The 25,786-nt window shown below is 43.8% G+C and overlaps 1 protein-coding gene across 1 annotated transcript; it reads right to left on the reverse strand.

Moving 5' to 3' along the window:
- Positions 1 to 389: 389 nt before the first annotated feature.
- Positions 390 to 24,357, reverse strand: HEATR3 (HEAT repeat containing 3). Its single transcript, XM_063141518.1, has 15 exons — positions 24,249 to 24,357; positions 22,188 to 22,360; positions 20,356 to 20,443; positions 18,308 to 18,420; positions 17,167 to 17,276; positions 15,504 to 15,644; positions 13,116 to 13,396; positions 12,146 to 12,236; positions 10,221 to 10,375; positions 9,402 to 9,484; positions 7,715 to 7,851; positions 6,323 to 6,411; positions 3,660 to 3,803; positions 3,380 to 3,556; positions 390 to 778 (listed from the first exon to the last, which is right to left on the reverse strand). The coding sequence occupies exons 2-15, from the start codon at positions 22,238 to 22,240 to the stop codon at positions 662 to 664; spliced, it is 1,779 nt and encodes a 592-aa protein (XP_062997588.1). The 5' UTR covers positions 22,241 to 22,360; positions 24,249 to 24,357; the 3' UTR covers positions 390 to 661.
- Positions 24,358 to 25,786: the final 1,429 nt, after the last annotated feature.

Raw genomic sequence — 25,786 nt, forward strand, 5'->3', positions numbered from 1 at the left:
GTATCTGTGATCATTTTAGCAGTAGTTTATGTTGTGATGTAGTTTGTATAGTTTGTATTGTTGTTGTTTTTACCTTTTATGTGTTTTGTTTTTGTGGAAAATTAATAAAACTATTAATAGAAAAAAAATGCTGAATATCTTTCCCTGTATTGTCGTCAGGAGGACTCCTGAGAACAATACAAGGAAAGATATTCAGCATTTGTTATATAAACGACGCTACAGCTCCTGATGAAGGACCTAAGGGCCCGAAATGTCGAGCTAGTGTACGCGTCAGTTTGTCTATTTTAAAAATCTACGCATTATTCTATCATTTTTACTGAGGAGATTACCATTAAATATTTCAGTTTTCATTCAACACCAGAGTATACATCTCTCTTTTTCTTCATCTGGGGAATGCACCTGGGCCAGGTTGAGACTCCTGAGGTTCCCTTTTCCTGACTTAGGAGGAGTTTAAGTATTTTTCCAGTCCTGATTTACCAGCACATAAAGATGCTGAACCTAGCTGTAACAGCCCCCTTTGCAATTTCTAATCTGTAAGAAATTTAACATCCAAAGCGGACTCATCACCCTCCACGCCTACCACCAGTCCCTGCAAGGTGCTATATTTAACAAAGAATAACCAAAAAATATAAAGCTGTACATTCTTTTTACTATTCAAAAATTATTTTTTTCTCTCCAATGTCTCTTGATAGGCAATGAATCTTCTTAAATTCAGTTTCACATTGTCAAGCACGCACAACTGATCTGTGCTGTACTGTCCTTTTCCTTCTTTGCGCATCTGAAATTTAAGAGGGGGGGGGAGGGGAATACAGATCATTTTATTGATATTCTTCAAGAGATTCCGTTTAAACCATCCGACAAAGGCCACTGTGATATTCTGAAAAATAGGCGGTGTCATATACAGTCCATTCAAAATCAGGATGCAGATATCACTCAGCCAAAGCAGCAAGATGCTTGGGGAAAATAATAATTTCCTCCACTCCCCTGGATATTGTGGTGTTTTGAGGAATAAAAGCTTAGACTGGACTATGGTTCACATCTGGCTACCTTGATTAAAACCATGGATAAAAACAACAACACCCTGATACATAAACTAAATAAAAAGAAAGCTATTTTCAAGGCACACACCCTCTCTCCCTTTCAAAACTCAACATTCTGGGCAAAGTCACACATCTAGGTACAACGCTTGATATTGGGGCAGCTCCAGGTTTGAGGAAGCATGCAGTGAAGGACCCCCTGATGGGTTCCTCCTAACCTATGACCATATCCTCTTTAGGTGAGCCCTAGTGGGGTTACCAGAGGTGGATACCAGCAATGCTTCAATTAATGCTGAGGATCCATTTTAAAATTTCCCATAATGCATCAATATAGCATCACTCACGGGCATTTGTGGGAAATTAAAATGCTTGCTCCCAGACCAGATTATATTTAAATGAAGAAACTTATTCTGTTCAGACAATCATTGCTAATCAGAGTGCCAGGGGGCGAGATTAAAGGAGGGGGCCATGGCAGGCAGCAACCGTGCACACTACAGTGGTGCCTGAGGCTCTAGCAGCTGCCTGAGAGTGTCATGTTCTGGTATCAGGCCTACTCAGTACCTTGTCACTGATGACTTGCAGCTGAAAGTGTGAACTGTCTCTGCAGAGGCCACCAGTGAGGGAGGAAGCAGCAGCCAGGCACCTCTCCATCATGCCTGGGTCCAGCTCCAGCTGAGAGCCCCCTCCCTCCTGCTACCAACTGTCTCTGCAGAGGCCACCAGTGAGAGAGGAAGCAGCAGCCAGGCACCTCTCCATCGTGCCTGGGTCCAGCTCCAGCTGAGAGCCCCCTCCCTCCTGCTACCAACTGTCTCTGCAGAGGCCACCAGTGAGGGAGGAAGCAGCAGCCAGGCACCTCTCCATCGTGCCTGGGTCCAGCTCCAGCTGAGAGCCCCCTCCCTCCTGCTACCAACTGTCAACTAACTGCTGAACTTTGCAACTAAGATTGTAGTGCTTCAATTTGCTTTCCTTTCCCCCCTCCTCCTCCTCCCTCCCAATCCCCTTTCCTTTTGCGTCATGTCTTTTAGATTGTAAGCCTGTGGGCAGGGACTGTCAAGAAATACTTTTGTAAGCCGTCGTGAGAGCCTTTTTGGGCTGAATGGCGGCATAAAAATGCTTAAATAAATAAATAAAATAAAAAACTGCTACCCCTGAAAAGAATTGTGACTGAAGCGGTTATCAGCAGTGGCCAATCTGTGATAGCTCATTCATACATGCACAGATCTTCCCTTGATGGTCCAGTCACCCAACGATGAACATTAAGCCCTCTCATGTCCTTGGGGAACCTATACCTGTACACCAGACTCGGCAGTCTGAGTGATGACTAAACAGCATTTGTCTCACATTCTGGCAGATTAGCTCCTTCCTGATTCAAGAGCATCGTGTTCCCTGGGGCTGTCAGGTACATCACTGCCATCATTTCTCAGAGGAAGTCTTTGAATTAACACCTCGAAAACTGAAATTTGGCAACCCCGAAAGTCCTTTTCCCTCCCAATATCACCATGAGGATGTATTGCCCTGATCCAGCCTTCCCAAACCTGCCGCTTTCCAGATGTGTTGGACCACAACTCCCAGCATCCACACACCTGGAGGGTACCAGGTGTGGGACAGTTGCCCTGTTGTAAGAGACCAACCTGATTATATTTAACAAACTCGGCTCGAACACTGCAGAAGTGCATCCTGCTTTGCTGAGGCAGTGTCACTCAGCAAAGCGAAGCCCAGCCTAAGCAAAATGCTACAGAAGAGGGAAGGAAGGAAAGAATAGGTCTCATGAGATAGAGCAGAGGAATCGAGATGGAAGCTGGGTCTGAGGTCCATGAGGATGGACACGGAGCAACAAAAAGGGAAGAAAACCAACACTTTGTTCTGTAGCTCAGGGGTAGGCAGTCCCTGCAGTCTTCCAGTGCAGCCTCTGTAACCCCGCCCCCCAAATCTTAAAAACCATTTTTAATAAACAAAATGGTGTCCCAGGCTGCTACTGAATCCTCAGAAGGGTCAAAATTCGCTTGCAAACTCATTTTGACCCTTCCATACCAGCTCCAGACATCATTTAAAAATAAATAAATCTTTTTTAATTTCCTGCAGTGCGTCCATGCCTGCTCTTGCCGCTAGAATTCTTCTACCAATGCTCCCATTTTCTCAACTGTTACCTGTCTCTGACTTTTAAAGTATATCGTTATACCCAAGAGGTCTAGCGACTTGAGGACCGTTTTCAAAGTTGGAGCTTTTAGGGCATCAATAGAAACGGTGGGTGCAACTGCTGAAAAGTCAAATTCTCCGAGTGGTGACGTGAATTGCAGCCGCAATTCAATATTAGTGCTCTCACAATGACCTAATATGCCTACCCGTGATTTGAAAACTGGCTGGAATTCCTTAAGCGCATGAAGCAATTTTATTCCTTCCACTGCCCTTTCTGCTTCTTTACCGTCGGCGAAAACATCAAAGAGGGCATCCAGAGCTTCTCCCACCACCACGAGAGAAGGATCCCTCGTTGCAACGTCCAGGAGGAACTTCCCGATCATCTGAAGTGATACAGAAATACACACACACACACAAACTCACGGTGATCTTTCTAGCAGTAACGTCACTGCTAAAAGCAAGGGAGAGATCACCATCAAGGTTTACCTTCAGCGTATCCGCGGTGTCTTCCACTTTTGCAAGCACGCTGCCAGCAATTCCTAGAATGCTGACGACGTTTACCCGAACACTCATATTGTTGCTATGAATCCCAGCTTCACACAAAGTCATCAGCTGCTCGGGAGTCATGGACTATGTAGAAGAATGAAAAGGAAAGAGATATAAAGAATAAGAAGGCGAATGCTCAGCCTCTTACTTTTGAATTAGTCAACATAAACTTTGAGCAAGAAAGACTTTTATCCGAATGGTTTTTTTGTGTGCAGGGGACACACATCTTCCATTCAAGAATCACACTTATAAAAGAAAAAAGTGTAGCAACACGGCATGCTTACAAACCACCTCCCATGGCCCATTTCCTATCGACAACGGAAAAGACAGAGGGGAAAGTACTCTGTACATGTTCAGAGGTACTGTTCTCTAGCTCAACTTCGTCTCAGGTGCTGGCTAGATCTACTCCTTTGCCCTGCATTTATTCCTGTATACCTGTTAGGGCTTCTGTTTCTTGGTTGTTCTCGGGTGTAACAGAATGTTGGAAGTGGGACAGACAAAATGCTGAGAGCTTGTTTGATAGGCAAAACAAGTGGGCCCTGCAACAAAATGTTACAGCATGGAGTTCAGGGTTTCCAGGATACTCCATTCCATCATATCCTCACTCCAACAGTCAAAGAGGGCACTCTGTATTTCTACGCACCTTGAGGATTCCTCAAGCCAGTTGATACCTGTTGATTCATGGATGATGACACCGTAGCTACATAAAGGATCCACACATGGAGAATGGGTTTGCTTTAGGCAGGGGTGGGCAACTTGTGGCCCTCCAGATGTTTTGCCTACAAGTCCGAGGGTTCCTGACCATTGGCTATGCTAGCTAGGATGGATGGGAGTTATAGAACGAAACATCTGGAGGATCACAAGTGGACCACAAGCTATATAGGGTAGATGGATGAATGAGCTAAAAATGGTTCACAAGAATCCCTTTCATGCAGAAATAATAAAGTTATAATAAAGTTAACCAACGCTTCCAATGTCCATTTATTTATTTTTATTTATTAAAACATTTGTATCCTGCCCTATATCACTGGGATCTCAGGGCGGCATATAGATAAAATCAGAACAATGTAAACATAAATATACACAGCTAAAAAAGTATTAAATTGTTAACAAATTAAAACCAGTAGAATTTTTTTAAAAACCAATAAAAACAATTAAAACTATGTGTGACCATGGAGAATTTAGCCCTCAAAGGCTCTGATAAAGAGCCATGTTTTAACTTGGCACCGAAATGAAGCCAGTGTCAGCGCCAGTTGGTCCTCCAAGGGGAGGGTATTCCACATGAACCTCCCAGACCTCCGGCATGTTCACATATCAAGCAAAGAATGGCAAGGATATTCTAAATGAATGCAGCTACGTGCCCTGGAAATTTATGCAATTGGGGTTCCCAAAGGCATGGAGATAACCTATGAACGAACAGCCAATGTTCCACTCAACACACGGTCACTGGGGTATGGGTATCCTCACTGCCCTCTCCGTGTGCTGGCTATAGGTGTGGAGGGGGCCAGCCCCAGATCCAATGTCCATGCCACTCCTGGCCCTGCCCACAAGCATCTACGCACTGAATGGAACATCTGCAAGGGGACTCTATGCATATCTAGCTCTCCACATCAGCAGGAACGCTACACGGTCAGGGTCACCGCTGACCAGAAGACCTGATATGCTCCAGGTGTGCTGGGCTACAATGCCCATCATTCCTAGCCAGCACTGGCTGAGAATGATGGGAGTGGCAGTCCAACACTTCTGAAAGCTATCAGGCCAGTGGAGGCTACACTGCACTTTCTATGATCAGGGGTCTGGAAACAAAGCCCTATGGAGAGAGATTGAAACAACTGAGCATGTTTAGCCTGGAGAAGAGAAGATTGAGGGGAGACTTTTTTTTTTGTACTTCTGCAAATCTCTTCACCTGGTATATGGGTGGTGTCATTTTGGACACATAAGGCCCAAGCAATGGCACTTAGGCCTGAACTTCAGAAATGAAAAGTTCAAGAAATGTTGATATATACAGAGTTTGTTTACTGAAGAGACTTAAAGAAGTGGGCATGTTTAGCCTGGAGAAGACTGAGGAGAGACATGATAGCACTCTTCAAATAATTGAAAGGTTGTCACATAGAGGAGGCCGAGGATCTCTTCTAGATCATCCCAGAAGGCAGGACACAGAATAATGGGCTCAAGTGACAGGAAGCCAGATTCCAGCTGGACATCAGGGAAAACCTCCTGACTGTTAGAGTGGTACGACAATGGAACCAATGACCTAGGGAGGTCATGGCCTCTCCCACACTAGAGCATTCAAGAAGCAGCTGAACAACCATCTATCAAGGATGCTTTAAGGTGGATTCCTGCACTGAGCAGGGGGTTGGACTCGATGACCTTATAGGTCCCTTCCAACTCTACTATTCTATGATTCTATGACTTGCTATAGGCGTGAAGGAGAGTCACAAACAGTTTCTCTCCTCTCATAATGAAATCCTGTCAAATAAAGTGAAATTGCCCCGCTTATTCAGTTCCCAAAGAGTTTTGAAACAATGCATGCACGCATAACTTAACAACAAGACAAGAAGAGACGGTATAATGAATTTGGGGAAGAGGGAAAACAATCTCACCTGAGGTATATCGTTAGAGGCCAACATTTGCAAAAGAGCTCTCAAAGCGCTGGTCACAGCTTCCAGAAACTCCATTTCTTTTGAAAATTCTGCCCAAAGGTAAAAACACCAACAAATTTGTTCAAGGCTCAAAACAAAAAAGACTTCTTTGGAGGTCAATTTCACGCCCCGGAAAATGTGTTTGGGACTGGGTTAGTGTGGTTCTGAAACTGTGTTTTCGTTTCTTCGCAAATCCACACATTTCAAGAGTTTAGAGCTTGCTCATCCTGATTCCCAACCTTCACCTGAAACCATGTTTAGATGTTTCTGCTTTCATTTTCAGTTCCTTGCTGTCTCTGGGCTGGATCCAATGGTGGGCTTGGTTTCAACGGATGATTCCATTTATGGAAATGGGGGGTGGGGAGTAATTTTTCACTGGTTCCCTCTGTAGCCCCCCTCCCCATTCCACACTGTTCCAGAGGGTCACCAATCCTCCAGAGTAGACATCAGGGGGGGGGGGAACTCCCACTGCCCACCCTGTCTTGCTGTGTTGAATCCTGGTCAAGAGCTGGTTGGCCCCTGTGTGAACCGAGTGCTGGAGGACTAGATGGACCCTCGGTCTGATCCAGAGTCAGGGCACATCTTATATTCTCCACCACTCTCCCCATTTCCAAACCCTTTCGGTGAATAAAAAGGCACTGTTGGATTCAATGATGAGATGGGAGAAAGGGGTGGATGTACTGGTGACCGTATCACCGTCAATAGTCACATGTAATATGAAGTTAACCGAAGTATTTAAAAAACCTTTAATATACTGAGCAAAATAGCTACTCTGTATAGTTCAAGTATATATAAAAACTATATGGTATGACATTGTCTCTTTGTTCTTTATCACTTCTATTGATGTTTTAATGTAATACCATATAGTTTTTATATATACTAGAACTATACAGAGTAGCTATTTTGCTCAATATATTAAAGGTTTTTTTAAATACTTCAGTTATCTTCATATTACATGTGACTATTGACGGTGATACAGTCACCATCCACCCCTTTCTCCCATCTCATTGTCTTAATTGTAAGGGGTCAGGATAAGTTTTTAAACTTAACTGTTGGATTCAAACCTCTCCCCTCCCCTCACTCCCCCCCCCAGTGCTGTTTAGTTGTTTTATTGTTACGTTCTGATCGGATGGTTTTAGTTTTGTTGCCAGCCTTCCTGGAATCTTTTTCGCGTCAAAAGGCGAGATGCAGACTTCTTAAACAAATAAAAACAGAGGCATACACCAGCACAATGCAACAAGGAGACACGGCCTTCAAAACTGGAACATTGGTAACCCCCTGTGAGTAGCAATAAGAAAGAAGGACAGGAGAAGAAGCAGAGGCTTGGTGAACACACGTAGGCCTAAAACTCACCTGGCTGAGAAAAAATTAACTGGGACAGGTGCTGTGAGAGTGACTGCAGCACTGAAGCTCCCCCAAGGCAATCCACATCAGACACCAACAAGATGCTGTGAAGACACGTCAGGGCTCTGTATTGGACCATGTTCAACCTGGAAGGAAGTGGAATGAGTCAAGGAGATACATTTATCTGCTTCCTCTAACACAGGGGTGAAGAAGTCCTTTTTCCGGAGCAATCTGAGGCCATCAGAGCCTGCTTCAGTTGGACACCCCCCCACACACACACAACAGGGTTGTCATCTTTACCCTGTGTGGAAGAAGGAGCTGTTGGTCTGCCCCTCCATTGGGAGATGAGAGGGGGGAGCAGGGCCTTCCCACCAGCCTGAACAGTCTACTTAATTTCTTTTTATTTTCTCCCTCTTCCCTCCCCATCCGCTTTTCCTTGTGTGTCATGTCTTTTTTACAATGTAAGTCTTCTCTACTGATCAATTGTAAGCTGCTCCAGGAACCTTTTTGGCTGAGGTGCGGGATAAAAACACTCTAAATAAACAATCTGTCGGAGACCATATGCTGGGGGGGAAGGAAGCCAGGGGTTAACCGAGCTACCCCTTCTCTCTATCTCTTTCTCTCCAGGCCACTCTCTTTTATCTCCTATCCCAACCCTACTTACCCAGCAGGCTGCTGGGAGAGGGACAGGTGGCTCTGGCCACAGGTCTTGTGGTACTGTATTATACCCCTTTTTCTCTGCTATCTCTGGACTTGGACAGCGCTAAACAGATCACCAAACAGAGACTACTGGATATAGACCACCAAGAGCTCCGGGGAACTGCCTGGGGACCATGTTCCCCCCAATCATTGGGTCTCCCAGTCCCTTCTTGTAAAGACGGAATGCCATACCTGGGTTGGTTAACCATTCCCAAATACAGGAAGGCACTCACCCTAGCAAGATTTAACGTCCTCCCCTCCAAGTTGCTGGAGGGCAGATATAAGAAAATTCCATCCAAAAACAGATACTGCCCATGTAATAACATCGAGGTGGAATCCATTCTGCATGTGCTCTTCCATTGCAAGTTTTACTAACAGGCAAGGAAAGACCTATTATGTCCTATTATGCAACGTCTCCCTGGACGATCCCCTGAGTCACTCCTGATTACTCTACTTCAGGGCTCCAGTAAATCTACCACTGAGCAGGTGGCCAAATTCCTGAATTTGGCCATCCGCACCAGATCTCTTATGGATGTTGATTGCGCTTAAATCCACAGATTAGCAATTTTATTATCTATATATCCCTCCCTTTTTCACTATGCTTGGCCCCAATAACCCAATTCTGTCCCCTTTTCAGAAACCAACAAATAACAATCTAGTATCTTTAGTGGTTTTGTAACACTCCCTCTTTTTTATCCCTACTTTGTACTGTTTTATATAATGGTGTATCTTCTTGTTTTATATTGGTCTGTTGACTGTAAATAAAGAAATACAATACAGTCTTGTGAAATTAAGCTGAGGGTCGCACAAAGTTAGGCAGAAGGCTGGAGGTTGAGCAGCCCTGCTCTAAAGAAAAGAATCACAAAGCGGCAACTGGCAAAAGGGACACACAGTAGAGGGACACACAGTAGAGGGACACTCCACAAATGGCACCAAGAGAGACGATGCTGTCCTAACAAGTTAACTAGAAACATAATGAAAGCAAGTGAACACCTACTTTTTAATTAGCGGCTTCCAGGTTGGATTGCATGTACAGATGTCAACAGCTGCACTGTTGGGAAAAGCAGTTTTTTCAAGTATCTAGAAGAAGAAAAGAGCTGTCATGCTACGTCATCAAATTGCGTGGAAGGTCCACTTTGGGTTGCATGATGGTTCCACGCTCGCAGATTCAGGTCAGTATTAGTATACAGGATGAAGGTGGGAGTTAGATTTGAGTACTCAAGATACTGGATTAAAAATATTCATTTTGTATCGAAACAACAAGGCTAACTAGTGCTAAACTGTACTCTTAACCATAGAAGAGCTCCAATGGACAGGATCCAAAGAGCAACTTTAGGCCAGCCCAGAGATTACTCTATGACACATGGGCAGAGCTTTTTCTATAAACACTTTCCCATCACCACTCCACAACATCACAAGAGTGGGTATTGGAAAACCAGGGTTCCAGGAACCCAAGTCCTGCATGGATTCTTGCATTGAGCAGGGGGTTGGACTCGATGGCCTTATAGGCCCCTCCAACTCTACTATTCTATGATAAGTTCAAAGACCCATTTTGGAGCACAGAATAAACTCATCATGGGATTGTTTGGAAGCTGCCTTATACTGAGTCAGACCACTGGTCCATCTAGTCCAGTACTGTCGACATTGACTGGTAGCAGCTCTTACAGAGTTTCAGGAAGGGTTTTTCCTAACCCTACTTGGTGATGCCGGGGATTGAACCTGGGACCTCCTACATGCAAAGCACTTGCTCTACCACTAAGCCATGACCCCTCGCCATCCTGGCACAGAGGAGTTAAGAAGGACAGGAGGATTCTACCTTCTTCGGCACTAGGTGGTTCATAAGGGCTGTGTGAACTTCCGCAGAAAGACAAAGGGGCGACAGCAGCTTCTCGCCTTCGTCGCAGTTGTTGTCCATAAATGTATCACTTTCATCACTACTGGATAACTCTTCCCACTCATCATCCGAGGGGTCTGCAAACCGACAGCACAGGCGTGCAAAGAAAATCCCAGAGTAATTCACACCCACTTTAAATCATTACCATCCAGCACACAATTTCTGGCTTCATCCCACTCCATAGCTCCCACTTAAACAAATGGCTTTATTCATGTATTTATTTGTACAGTGCCATCAGCTATAGACGTAAAAGCCAAGGGTCTATCTAGTCCTGCGTTCTGTTCACACAGTGGCCGACCATCTCTCAACGGAATCTTCCAAAGCAGGACAGCACCTTCGCGCCTAGTTATTGAGGTCATTTGAAGGCATGCTCCTGGTGGTTCTACATGGACATACGGCCCAACTGGAGTCCACCAGAGAACAGCCTTCAGTGTGGTGGCCCCCTTCCTATGGAATTCCCTGCCTTTGGTTGTCAGGCAGGCACCAACTTTGTATTCCTTCTGGAGCCTGCTGAAAACGTTGTTGTTCCAGGAAGCTTTCCTTCAATGACCAGCCATGATTTTATTTATACCTTTTTTCCTTTACAAATATATTTTCAATGTGTTTTATTCTGTTTTTATTCTATTGTTCACCGCTCTGAAATTCTTGGATAGGGAGCGGTATCTAAATATTGTAAATAAATAAATAAAATATGAGCCTGCCCCAAGGAGTTTACACAAGCGAAATAGCCGGGGAAGGAGGAAAGTGGAAGGATAAAGTGGTTGTATTGATCACTTATTATGGCTTCTGGGAAATATAAGACGTAAATATAAAGATGAGGCAGGGTGCTACAAAAGAAATGAAATATTCTTTTGGGATGTATTAGAACTGATATAAGGTGAATACAACCTAAAATCGAGGGAAGAACTTCTGAAAGAAGAACATGTATGTTAATGGCTCTCATATTTATAAATTTTGGGAAGTTTAAAAGTAGATAAGAGAGCTTTTAGTTTTGAATGAATTTGAAAAGGCAATGTGCACAAATGATGAACATGTTATTGCAAAAATGTATAAATTGCTGTTGAAATCTGAGATGGAGGAACAACATGAAAAAGATTGAAGGATAAATTGGGGCCAGAATTTTGGATAGGGAAAAATGAATTTTTCATCTGTGGATTCAACTATTGAGAAGAAAAATTTAAGGTAAAAGATAGAAAGAAGGGAATTGGGGTTTCTGCAATGGTAGATTAAGAAAAAATAGGGTTATACATTTGGGCGGTGGACAAAATAGGAAGTCAATTTTATGTTTTATGTGTTTTTTAACTTTGCATATATTTTTTCCTTTTTCTTGTATTGTGTTTGTTCACGTTGATTTTGTTTTGAAAAATAAAGAACTTTAAATTGAGGGGAAAAAGAAATGAAATATTCCAATAAAAAAGCCCAACCCACTTGTACATCCATTGGATAAATGAAGCAAATCAAGTATATATGAGAGCTCAGAAAGAACAGCCCACATATTTTCAAGATTATCTCAGCAGTCATAAGGACTAGAAACTAAAAAAAAAAAGGGGGGGGGCGGGATGAAAATTCTCCAGATCCCAAGTTCTAAAGCTGATGCCAACTTCTTAACTTGCTGGGTGGGTTTGTGGCTGCACAAAATAGGAAAAAAAACCAGCCCTGATTACTAGTAATAAACACGTAAAATGCAACACTGGATAAACTGAGCCTAGGTGTTCTGAATGCATCGTTTGGGATAAGGTTTAAGGCCGCAGTCTTAAATACACTTACTTCATCGAGGGTTTGTTTGAGAAGTTGCAGAGGGAAATAGAAGCCCAGATACCACATAAACAAGAAGGCAAAATGCATACCTTCATTGCAGCACATATTAACAATGATTTCCAGGGCTGTCTGCTGAGCCAGAAGTAAAGCCGCTACCTGTTTCAGCTCCTGTCTACTGCACTAGAAAGCAAACAAAAAAAGGAAACAAAACAGACTATTTGTCCAGTGTTTTCTACTCAAACTGGAATTGGGTTTTGTGGTATCCTGCAGGGATCTTTCCCAAGACTTGCCAGAAATTGACCCTGGGGCTTTTAGCATGCAAAGTAGATGCTCTATCACTGAGCAAAGCTCCTTTCTCAATGGGCTTTGTCATAAAACAACGGGCCTGTTCAGACGACACGCTAAGCCATGGTTAGGCCGCTGACCCTTTCACAGCAAATGGTTAGTGAGCGTGTTTAAACCATGGTTATGTAGCCACCATGGTTAGGAATGGTTCACACGACACACTAAGTCTCGGTTCACAAGGTGTGTTTGAGCCATAATGACCCTGTTCAGACAACACGCTAAGCCACAATGGTTAAGCGTTTTGAGCTAAACATTACGGCTTAGTGTGTTGTGTGAACCATTCCTAACCATGGTGGCTACATAACCACGGTTTAAACACATTTGTGGTTTCTCCCCATCCCACAGCAAGAAAGAGAGACAGATAGATGGATAGAAGGAATCAACCCATGGAATACAGAGCAGGGTGAGAAGTTGGAGTTGAGATATGGAGAATGGATAGGAAATAATTCATCCTTACCCATTTCCTTCATATGTTAGATATGAAAGCCCTTTAGCTAGTGAATAATAATAATAATAATAATAATGAGTTCCTCTAAGAGAATGCAGCATCACAGGTAACTGCAGTCCACTCAAGGCATCTATCAATCTTAAGTCATGGCCTTTAGATTGGAAGCCTTTTTTCCGATCCAGATGCTGGCAATACCTCTTTACACAGCAAATGACACCCTACCTGCGACATCTAAAGCTGGTTCAGCCAATACCACCCACACTTACTGGAAGCAGATCTGAAACATCATTTTTCCCTTTGGCGTCTCCTTTAGGCGTCTCCTCCATTTCCTCATCTTCGATAAGTCCTGAGTTGTTGCCATCACCCACACTGCCTTCCGTTTCTGGCTCGGCAGAGTTTTTCAATCTCTCTGTTTCCTCCTCCTTCATCCGAATGACCGTCTCACCGGCGTCTATTGCTAAAGATTCTGACAAAATCTTTAGGATGGCATTTATAGTGCCTGCCTGGGTCCCGGAGGGCAGGGTGCTTTTTATATTCCAAGTGACACCTTAAGCAAGGGAGAGGTTAAGGAAGATGTGACACGCCATCAACTCTGACAGTCATAGCATCTGCAGAGTGGCAAAACAGAAAAGGTTTCAGCCACTAGTTGGATCCAGGCATTGTCCACTTTTCCAACTTCTTAAAAACTTACGGTGCAATCCTATGCATACCTACACAGAAGTACTTCCTGCTAAGTTTATTTATTGAATCAATTTATAGACAGTTCGACTATATCTCAAAAGATATCTCAAAGCGGTAGCCACAAAAGCAAGGGACCTGCTGCTGATAATTCGAGCATCGATCTCAACACATAGAAGGTGCACCATTTATTTGGCCTAGGCTGCAGGACTTTGGCAAACGTGCCTTATAGCTGCTGCTGTGACATCGACCCCATTATTTTTTTTAAAAAAAAAAAATTATTTAATTTTTAACATTATACACAAACATCGAATTAAACTAACACGTAAACACAATTAATAATAACAATACATAATTTTAATAATAAAATACTTATGAATAATAATAAGTGCACCCCACCCCCAGGACCCTTATTCACCTTTCCAAAATTGTAATGATTCTTGTAAAGGTTTACACCTTTTCCCCTTTATTAACACAGACTCTACAAATAATCTCCATATCTCTTCAAAATCATTTCAATTCAATAGTCCTTTTTTTAACTTTAATACTACATGTTAACTTATTGTTAATAACAATATTCCAAACTTCCTTATACCATTCTTCTATTTGATAATCACCTTGCTCTTTCCATTTCCTAGATATCATTAATCTTGCTGCTGTCAATAAATTTGTTATTAAATCTTTAATAGCTTGCGTACAGTTAACCTTCTCATAAATTGACAACAATGTTATACTTGGACATACCTCTAACTTCATTCCAATTATTTCATTTATCTCCTTAAACACCATTTGCCAAAATTTCTGTATATATTCACAGTTCCACCACATATGAACGTAGGTACCAGTTTCCTGGCATCCCCTCCAGCATAACGCGGAATATTTCTTTTCAATTTGATTTAATCTTGCTGGTGTTAAATACCACCTCCATACCAATTTATAATAATTTTCCTTTATTCTTACCGACATAGCGGAGATCAAATTGCATCGCCAGCATACTCCAAATTCCCAGTGGGTGAAATCATAATTAAAACAACTTCATAAGTCCCGATAAAAATGTCCCTTGCCCAAGAACCAGCCAAGATGCTGAACTGGGGTAGAATTCAATAAATGAAACCTTTGGAACCCGTTCAGGAAATCATGGGATCATAGTATTCTTTAGACATTGTGGGAGATGAAAAACAATTTCACCAAGAAATTGAGGGCAGGGATGGGGAGAGCAATAGCTAGATTTGGGAACAGGCTCTTAGGTTTTCCCTGGCTAGTTTGTCTCAACCAGCCTACTTACAAAGCCTCTTCCAAGAACGCAGGAAGTTGCCTTATATGAAGACCATTGAAACATCTAGACCGGTAATGTCTAAACCAGTGGTGTTGAACCTCTTTAAGACCAAGGGCCAAATTACATAAAGGAGAAGCTCTTGGGGGCCACATTCCAGTGGTGGGTAGGGCCAAAGGGGGCGTGGCTAAAGGAAAAGGGGCGTGGCCAAAACAGCAGCACCTTTTAGTTTAAAGCTCTTACTTGAAGCAACTAAACTTTAGGAGAGGAATTTAAATCTTTTAGAATTGAGGAACAAACTGCACAAAGCCAGGGGACCGTCCAACCGGCCTTCCTCAACCTGGTGTCCTTCAGACGTGTTGGACTACAATTCCCACCATCCCCAGCCAACATATCTGAAGTCCAACACATCTGGAGGCCACCAGCTTGTGGAAGGCTGCTCCAAATTATTGTTGACTGAGGGAAAGGGTGGCCATCCGGGGAGCCCCAGAGGACTGAATTAGGACCCAAGGCGGGCTAGATTTAGAACGTGAGCCTCTGGTCCTGCACTCCTGGTGTAAAGCAATTGGCCAGTGTTCTCCAGGGTTTTGGACTTGAATCCTTTTTCAAACCTTACCTGGAGATGCCAGGGACTGAAGCTGAGACCGTCCGCATACAAGGCACTGGAACCCAATACTGTAGCTGATATCCAGATAAAACCTACCTGCAACCAGTGTCCGTAGAAGAACATGCTCCAGGGCTTTGTCCGATGACAACATGACCATTTCCATCACCTGGTGCGCAGAAGCATCAAAGGAAGAAAGGAGGTCCGAATTATCTTCCGTCACTGCCTGCAAACAGGACGCTGTCAAGAGAAACACCAGCAACATTTAAATGGAGGACGCAACTCCAAGTAGTCTCTCAGAAAGGTGCAAGCGTTCCTTGGGCTGCACCAGAATTCTGCCAACTCTGCATCCCGAGATTCAAAACCAGCTCCTGAAAGGTTCAGGAGGTCCCACTCGGATGGACTAAGGGCTCAAAAGCCCCTCAGTTCACACAGAGCTCAGCTAATGGCCCTGTAGATCAGGGATGGGCAGAAGATAGATCTTCAGAAGTTTTGGTCTTCAGCTCCCAGAGGCCTCTGCCAACATGGCCAATGGTCAGCAATGCTGGGTATTAAACTTCAAAACATCTGTAGATCTACTTTCTGCTCACCCCTGCTCTAGATAAGAGCCATTATGGCTATTTTACCTGCTGTTCTTATTAGCTTTTTTAAAAAAAAAACAACACGCTAGCTTTTTACAATTCTATGCTGCCTTAAAATCTGATCTTTACCCAGTTATTTTGGCTTCATGTCCCTTTGGAATAAAAAAATATGGAGTTTTATTCTTTTATCTCCTTATCTTTTTAATCTTTTATTGTTCACTGCTCTGGAATCTCTCTAGATGTGGTGGGTGTGGGTGTGTTGTGAATTATTTATTCATTTATTTATTTATTACATTTTTATACCGCCCAATAGCCGAAGCTCTCTGGGCGGTTCACAAAAATTAAAACCATAATAAAACAACCAACAAGTTAAAAACACAAATACAAAATACAGTATAAAAAGCACAACTAGGATAAAACCACGCAGCAAAATTGATATAAGATTAAAATACAGAGTTAGAACAGTAAAATTTAAATTTAAGTTAAAATTAAGTGTTAAGATACTGAGAGAATAAAAAGGTCTTCAGCAGCTGGCGACGAAAAGAGTACAGTGTAGGCGAAAGGCGGACCTCTCTGGGGAGCTCATTCCACTGCCAGGGTGCCACAACGGAGAAAGCCCTCCTCCTAGTAGCCACCTGCCTCACTTCCTTTGGCAGGGGCTCACAGAGAAGGGCCCCTGTAGATGATCTTAAGGTCCGGGCAGGTACATATGGGAGGAGGCGTTCCTTCAAATAACCTGGCCCCAAACCATTTAGGGCTTTAAATGTCAATACCAGCAGTTTGAATCAGACCCGGACCTGGACTGGCAGCCAATGAAGTTGTAAAAGAACTGGCGTAATGTGATCTTGCCGGCCAGTTCCTGTTAGTAAACGGGCTGCCCTGTTTTGTACCAGCTGAAGTTTCTGGACCGTTTTCAAAGGCAGCCCCACGTATAACGCATTGCAGTAATCCAAACGAGAGGTTATCAGAGCATGGATAACTGTAGCTAGGCTATAAATAAATAAATAAATAAATAAATAAATGCAGAATATTATTTTTTGAAATAAACAAAAATGCTCCAAATTGTCAACTGCCTAATCAGGCTGCTGGCCTTAAGAGAAAGCTTCAATGCAGCAGAAAACATCTGTACTAACCTCTGCTCGGTGGGGTGGGGGGACAACGACAACAACTCCTCTACTTACCTACTGCAATGGCCAGGTCCACATTTGTACGAAATCTCTTCAGGTACTGTAGTATAATGCCCAAGCATCCTTCTTTGTTGAATATAGACACTGCTGTACTGCTGCATTCACTAACAGAGAAACAAAAGGACTTTTAACAGCCCTGAAGCACCCTAAGAGCCCACTGAAAGTTCTGTGTAGGATTTATAGTTTTATTGATTCTCAGCTAAAGAAAAGTCCACTGAACTAGCTAACCCAGTATTGTCGACACTGGCTGGCAGCCGCTCCAGGCTCTCAGGCAGGAGTTTTTCCAGCCCTACCTGGAGTTGCTGGGAATCGAACCTGGGACCTTCTGGTTGCAAAGTAGATGCCCTACCAACGAGCTATACTCTCCTTGCAGCCTAACTCCTTGCAAGGCAAGTACCCCAATAAAAAAAATCCAAGGATTTTCCTTTCCCTACCAACGCCTCTCTTTGATTTCAAGCCAATGTTCCAAAATGCAAACCACCTTGAGTGCTTGGGCAGAAATAAATAATAATAATAATAATAATAATAATAATAATAATAATAATAATAAAAAAAACGTTTTACAGGTGGCTAGCCCTTTAGACAACACACCCTAGCACAATCTGTCTCCCGACACAAAAGCCTTTGTTTTTTCAGTGCCATGAAGACAGGTAGGAGCTTATCTGACACAGTTGCAGTACTGCAGGTTTCCCCAACCTGGTGTTTTGAATAACAATTCCCAGCATTCCTCACTATTCACCATGCTGGATGGAGCTGAAGTCAAAAATATCTGGAGGGCACCAGGTTGGCAAAAGCTGCTGTATCGCTTTCTCTGACGAAGAAATAGATCTCTTCCTTTGTCATTCATTAATAGTTCTTCATAATCAAATTATTTCTCAAAGGAATGTGTGTGGGGGGCAGGGGGTCACAGGAACCCCTGACCAGCCTCAACCACTGCTGGGACCACAGTGGGAGGCGCCATTTTAATTTTCCAGGATGTACGCATTGCTCAGGGGCATTGTGGGAAATTAAAATGGTGGCTGCAAACCTCTCGCCACTGCTACATAAGCCTGAAGGGCCTGCCGATGCAGGAAGTACTTGGCCAACAGGCCCCTCAGAATGGCCCCGACACGAAGTATTTCTAGCTGGAGCTTACCAAACATTCCAGAGCAGGTTCACTGCCTCGTTGGCGATGTCTTCGATGTAGTTCTTGTTCGTATCCTTGGCTTCCTTCGGAGAGCCGTTGCTTTCATCGAGACCTGCTCGACACTGTTTTGACCAAAATAGGATCCCAAAGGGATGAGGGTGAGGATTCAAAGCAGAATAAATTGGAACAACCAAACCATCTTCTAGTGGTGAAATATTAATTTGCAGGCCTCTGGAAAAGTGCTAGTTAACTAGAGAACTGTGACCTCTTTCCTTGCCTCCAAGCAAATGCTTGCGTCAGGAACCAGAATACCAACCCATTCTGTAATGCAGAAGCAATCCCCTCTTTTGTTGCCACTGCTGCAGGGCTTCTCATTTTCTAGGGTTTCCCTCCTTTTCAACCATCGACATGAAGCCTTCGCAATTTAATTCAAAATGCGGCAGCTAAACTCTCCCACGCGTGGTTCACGAAGCAGGAACAGTGGCAAGTTTAAACGCCTCTTGAAAACACACCTATTCACAACAGCTTTGCCTGACCTGCGAGGGACTCTGTGACTACCTTGTTGTTATTATTGCATTGTAACGCTTTAAAATGTTTTTCATGTTTTAATTATTTATTACTTTACCTGGAAAGTTATATTGTTATGTTGTATTTTAATGTGAACCGCTATGGGATTTGAAGATATTAAGCGGTATAGAAGTATTTTACTAAATAAATACATTTGAAAAGATCACAGCACTTGACACCCATTATTTAGTTGTAATCCTTAACAACTGTGTAAGGTACAGTATGTCTGTATTATGATCCCCTAATATTATTTTTTTTATTATTTTTATTATTTTATTACATTTATATACCGCCCCACAGCCGAAGCTCTCTGGGCAGTTTACAACAATTAAAAATAGTAAACATTAAAAGTATACAAAAATTTAAAAAACATAAAAACAGTATAAAACAACAGTATCCATTTAAAAACAACAGATGGGAGGGGTGAACTGCGGCTGATAAAGGACAGCTTGCCTAAGGCCACCTAGTGAATGCATGGCAGAGAGAAGATTTGAACTGGCAACTCCTTGATTCACAGCATTGGGCATGTCTAGACCTCAGTGTCGTATCTAACCCTACTGCCCCTGTTTTGGAAGAACATGTTTCTGGTAATCAATCAGAATCAGATTCAGAACTAGAAGACGCAGCACCAGACACCAGCCAGCCTGTACCAGTGGGGGAGGAAGCTCTCATGGGCGATTCCCCAGCTGGGAGTCAGCCCTCTCCAGAGCTTATCTCCTCAAGGCCAAATCCTACACACTCGGTGGAAAGTGAGCCTTCTTCTGGAGGTGAGTGTCCTGACAAGCTAGCTGATGCTAGGGTCTGCCGGAAGCTCAAACGCACAGGGCGGAAGGAAGGCGTGAGAAAGTCAGTTCGATTACGCCAGAACCTGCCTCCGCACCAGGTTCTCAGAAGTTACGGGCGTTTGGGAAGTAGCTTCCTATTCTTCTTGAGCAGACATTGTCTTGCTTAGTTTGCATAGTTTTGCCTAGGGAGACGTTTCCAAGATGTTAGACTCTATTCAGGTAGAAGAGATGTTTGTTGCTTAATAAAAGCTTTGTGGATTACTTAGCAAGCCTCCTCATTTGCCTCCCATCGAAAACGATCAGGAGGGATTAGCGATCACCTCGTGAGATCTGCACCCACCAGTTTTGTTTTTATCAAAAATGCGCGCACGAGCACTCCATCGCTAAAGGTAGGGTTGTTGTTTTTTTAAAAAAAGATCCTGCTCCCCCCTCCCACACCCGATGGACACAGTTTGCTCGCAAGGAGCAGGGAAGAAACAGGGATGGCTGCCCACACGTCCTGCGGTCTACAATCCCAAGACTGTGGGAAAAATCGGGATTAAAGCTGTCCCGGCTATCCTGGGGAAAGGGAGGGATCACCCCTCCCTGCCCCGGGAATCCCCTATGTGTCATGTGGACGCACAGGAATGATCCTGGGGTGATCCCAAGGATATTGCCTGGTCTAGACATGCCCATTGTCTCTTAACTGCTATGCTACATACATACCTCTTTCAATAAAGCTACGAGAGGTGTCATGATGTCTTTAGTGACCATGTCATCACAAACTTCAAATCCTCCACAAGCACTAAGATTTCTGTAACAAAGCCAACGAGGGTTGGATCAGCTGCTTTAATAATTAAATGTAACAATAACAATACATAATCATAAAAATATAGAATTAGCACTAAAATCAGAACAAATTATATTACAACATTGGTGTTAATCTTGAGCATGTGCAGAATTACTGAAAATCTGCTCTTCTGTTTTAAATGGGGTAATAAGAAGACAAGGAACAAGATAGAAGAGAAACAAGAGGTGGGAAGGAGGGATAGATTTGTGTATGTGTCAGCCGCGCAAGGTGTCCATCTGCTGTCAAACAACTGCTGTGACCTGGGACTCTACTAGGTCACAGCTGTTGCTGTTTGGATGCAAATCAAAGCACTCCAGAAAGGCATCCCATGTGCCACTAAATATGTGGAAAGTATTCTTTCATATTTACATGAACAAGCCTTGTACTCTTACCTTTCCGTCCTTGCTGCTTCATTAGAAACCTCCAGGGTTTTGGCAAACAATAACTTGCCGTTAACATCTGAACATGCAAACGAGGACTGGAAACCAAGGCTTATCCTAGCTTGTGATCTGCAGGACTCACACAAACCACCGCTTGCTTGTTCAGATGTAACAACAACTCATGGTTTGCTATAAATCAGGAAGTTACTCACCTAGCGGAGCACAGAACGAGAGAGGGCAGAGCAAGGGAGAGAGTGTGGCGTACACAAGCACAGGTGTCCTTCATGTAATGAACAGATCCAATGGCAACTTGTCACAGATGGGTCTCCAAAGATTTAGCAAAGCCCATGTTAAATCTAGCCTGAGAGATTCCTTTTGATGGTGTGGAAACGTTCACTTGGACCAAAAGCTGTACATCAATTAAATGATGCATTAGTTCATTGACTGCAAGTTTTAAAAGGCAGTTTAGTGCTAATAGCACAATTGCAATAGCACAATTGCAAGCTATTTACCCAGAAAAAACAAAGCGGTTTTCCAATTGCTAAATGATCTCCTTGATGTTCAGCTGGGAGAAACTTGAATTAAACAGCTACAAAATTAGGGCAGCAATGAATGAGTGAAGAACAGCAGCACGCTTGCAACTATGAAATCGTGCGATGTAAAAAAAAAATCACAAAAAAAAATCAGAAATGTGACTTTATATGCAGCTTGTGGCTTAGGCAACATTGTACCAACAAAGTCACTTGGGAAATGGTGTTTTTTTTTCAGACTATGAAGTTGTTTGCACAATAATACAGAGTATTGGTTGAGTATGGGTTGTAGTTGAATTGTAGGTTGTTGTGTTGTGTGAACCCAGCCTTGCTAACAAAGCATGGTTTGTTGACCACAAACAACCCAGAACTTACAACCCAACAACAAACCATGGGTTCTCTTAATGAGTTATTCATGGTTAACAAACGATGGCTCACACAACACAACAAAGTCTGTTTGTCAGCCATGTAGGAAAGGGCTTTCTCCTGTATTGCTCCCAAACTCTAGAATGCAGGACAATTCTTGTATTCTTCTGCACTCAGGGCCAAAAGCCGTATTCAATATCAGAGCGCATCCCCAGAAGGCTCTAAGGCAGCCTTCCCCAGCATGGTGCCCTCCAGACGTTTTGGACTACAACTCCCAGCATTCCTGACCATTTGCTGTGCCGACTGGGGCTGATGGGAATTGAAGACCAAAATATCCGCAGGACTCCAGGTTGGGGAAGGCTGCTTGGAGGATGGTACAGAGCCTTTGGAAGCATACTCTCTTCCGTCTTCCCACCATGACTTGTCACTCACCGGAGAGCTCCTGCCGCGGTCTCTCGAACCGCGAGACTTGGATCAAGCAGCATGGGACCCAAACACCGGACAACGTCTCTTTGCACAAAAGCTGGGATTGTTTGTTTCTGCTGCAAGAGCTTGGAAATGCTGGCACAGGCGAATTCTCTCACATCGGCACTGGGGTGCTGCAGCTGGAGAGAGGCACAGAGAGGTAGATTAGAACGGGAAGCTTAAATCGGACCAGTGGAGGTGTTATGGGATCACACGCTCCTTCCCCTCAACGTCCCCTCACTGAGCTTAACCATAATTAACCATTACATTGGCAGTGACGTTAACCAAGGTTAGAGCTAACCAGGATTCTGTCTTTACCCAGGATCTAAGACAACTGTTTGTCAACAAGGATGATCACAATAGCTGTAGCTTAGACTTCCAGCAAAAAGACTGAACACCAAGGCAATGAAGTATAGCTATTTGGAATTTACTTCAAGCCTTCATAACTGTGCTGGATATTTACCCCAAAGCCTTTTAAAAGAAACTAACGAATGGACCCAGCTTTGCACTGATCAGAATAGGCTTATTTTGATACAGTGAAGCCTTCAAGAGGCTGTCAGAGTTGTACACGTTGGGTGCAGTCGGACGATTGCGTGGGGAGAGAAGCTATTTTGGAAAAATATATATTAAAAATACCCATAAAAGATAAAATCTAAACCTCTGGGGGCTTCTCTCCTTCCACAGTGCTCATGTTATAGGTCACTCTGGCTTAAGTAAAGAAGTTCATAAGAAGGAAGATGCATAAATATCAAGTATTAGAAGTGATGAATGCTTTTCTTCTATTGCATATTGGAATGTATTTTGTGATCACGTAAGATTGGATCATAGTCTGTTTTGTAGTTTATTATATACACAATCATTGTCTCACCAAGGCCTTTAAATACATTTTAAGTGGTGGGGAATTCTGCCCCACTAACTGGCAACCCAGAAGCAAGGAGGAGGCACAAGCCTTGCTTGGTCTTAGCACCCGGTTCAAATTCTGGCTTTCAACCTTGGATCCTATGAAGCTACATTCCCTGGTCATCCTTTAGGAATCAGGCTCATTAAAACTGTCCTCTTTTCCCACTTCTTTGTTAAAAAAAAACCAGAAAGTTATTTTGTCTAGTAATCTTCACTGATGCTTGTGCTCAGGGTTTATTTATTTGTAGTTTATTTGCTGCGGCATTTTAGTGCGGTTATTAAATTAAATTTAAGCCACTTTGAAGGATAGAAATCTTTAAAAGCAACAACAACTAGGCAGATACAGAGTGAATCTGTCACAACTATTGATAACCACAGAGAATCTCAACACATCAGGGATGGGAGGAACAAGGGGACTCACACTCTTTCATCTGGATACAAGTCTGAGTCCTTGAATCAGTTTTTCTAGATATTATGCAATCAGGGTGCAACACCAATGACCATCACAGGTAGACTCAAGCTTAGCCAAAAGGATTAAGGATTGGGAAGGATGTGTGTGAAATAAAGACAGATCAGCCCGTCCCTCTCCTCCAAGCGCCTAATTAGGGTTGCCAACTTTTCCGCTGGCCCCTGCACCTCTGCTTTTAACAGCCACTGGGTCTGTCGCCAAAAGCAAGCGATCAACTTCCAGCTTCGTTGAAAAGATTTCTCTTGCTGGTTTCTGCACTTCCGTGAAAGATACAGGAGCAGATCCGGTCAGCTGGCAACCCTACCAGCAATCCCTTGCAAGCATGCAAACTAGCACCCCAAGTCGGGATTTGATTCCATCCGACCGCATAAACCTACCTACAATCTCTAGCAGCGCGCACAGAAGCACGCCGGGTCGCTCGCTCTTCTAAAGTTGGCAACCCTGGTTTGCAAACTCTAGCAGCCAACGCGCCTCCGTGTAATGGCTACAATCCCACGTAAATCCTATTTAGAGTAGACCCATGGAAATGAATGAGGCTTAAGTTAGCCATGATTTACTGAAGTCACATGCATTTCCATGGGTCTACTCTAAATAGGATTTGCGTGGGGTTTCAGCCATTGCTTACCCTCCCGGGATTGGAACCAGATTTTCTCACTTACTTTCTCTAGCAGCTCCGCGGCCGGGGATCCGGATTCAGAGCCGGCTCCTGCAGCCCCCCGGCCTTGCTCACTCAGGCTGCCCGCTGGGGAAAAGGGCGGCGGGTGGAACCGCTTGGTCCTGCTTTTGCCCATGGTGCCCGCGCTGCGGATCGGCGGCGCTCCCACCCCGAGGGAAGGCGGAGGTGAACCGGGCCTTCCCCTCCCCACGTGTGCGGCCCGGGCGCAGGCGCTGCTTCCCGGCCCAGCGTCCGCCCCGGATGCGCTTGTACCAGATGGGCAGGGCTGGATCAGGCAGCGGCCCCGAGGCGGAGGAAGGCTTGGCGCCGGCGTAGTGCACAACCCCGGACGCCTTGGCTTCTGTTCTCAGCCCATCCCAATGCGTGTTTACTCGGAAGAAAGCTCCCATTGCAGCGGGGCTTACTTCCAAGCAAGTGCGCACGGTGGCTGCCATGCAGTACACCTCTGCGTGTCTTTACTCGGAAGGAAGCCCCATTGATTTCACGTGACTGGCTTACTCCTACGTGAGGATCGATTTATACCGGGTTGATAGGGTGACCCTATGAAAATGAGGGCAGGGCTCCTGTATCTTTAACAGTTGCATAGAAAAGGGAATTTCAGCAGGTGTTATTTGTATATTACAGGGAACATACATTTGTATGTATTTACATTTGTAAATATACATTTGTATATTTATGGAGAAGCTGCTGAAATTCCCTCTTCATCACAACAGTTAAAGCTGCAGGAGCTATACTAGAGTGACCAGATTTAAAAGAGAGCAGGGCCCCTGTAGCTTTAACGGTTGTGATGAAGAGGAAATTTCACCAGGTTCCCCATATATACAAATGACACCTGCTGAAATCCCCTTTTCAATACAACTGTTAAAGATACAGGAGCCCTGTCTTCCTTTTCATATGGTCACCCTAGGGTTGTAGCCAGTGTGAGCCCTACTTAAAGGAGACCCATTAAAATGAATGGGATTTGTCAGAGCAACGCAGATACAGCCCTAGAATTGCAGTTTTATAGTGCAATCCCTCTGCGTGTTCACGTGGGGTAGTATACAGTGCTAGCCCTACTTAGAGTAGACCCATTCATTGCAGTCCACTGAGTAGGTCTAACATTCGATACCACCCTTGGAAAGTAATCCTCGTTGACTTCAATGCGGATTTATTTCAGATAAGTGTTGGATTTAAGTTTACAGCCAGACAGGGCAATCCCATGCATACTTACTCAAAAGTAAATCCCAGTGAATTTAGCCCCAAAGTAAGGGTGCGTAGGACTGCAATGCACGATCTCAACTTGGAAGTTAAGCCCTACTAAATTCAAGGAGCTTAGGGTTGCCAACAGATCAGGCAGCCCTAAGTTGACCATGAGTAAGATTCCAAGAACCCATATAGTAGTATCATACTTTTATTAGGCCAACGAAAATATCAGCCCCAAGTATACATTCCTCCTCTAACCATCCCATGACTTACAAATTCTAAAATTAATGCCTGCAGACCCCTCCTCCTCCATTATGTCTTGGGAGTATGAACATGGTT

This window comes from Elgaria multicarinata, chromosome 14 (genome assembly GCF_023053635.1).
Source record: "Elgaria multicarinata webbii isolate HBS135686 ecotype San Diego chromosome 14, rElgMul1.1.pri, whole genome shotgun sequence".
In the NCBI taxonomy this organism is placed as follows: domain Eukaryota; kingdom Metazoa; phylum Chordata; class Lepidosauria; order Squamata; family Anguidae; genus Elgaria; species Elgaria multicarinata.

Excerpts from the sequence above, each read along its gene's own strand:
- HEATR3 (XM_063141518.1), bottom strand. The coding sequence starts at position 22,240 with ATGCTGCTTGATCCAAGTCTCGCGGTTCGAGAGACCGCGGCAGGAGCT. Across the intron at positions 10,376-12,145 it reads TAATATGTGCTGCAATGAAG|ACCCCTCGGATGATGAGTGG; the intron begins GTATGCATTTTG and ends GTCGGTTTGCAG. Across the intron at positions 9,485-10,220 it reads ACCACCTAGTGCCGAAGAAG|ATACTTGAAAAAACTGCTTT; the intron begins GTAGAATCCTCC and ends TTCTTCTTCTAG.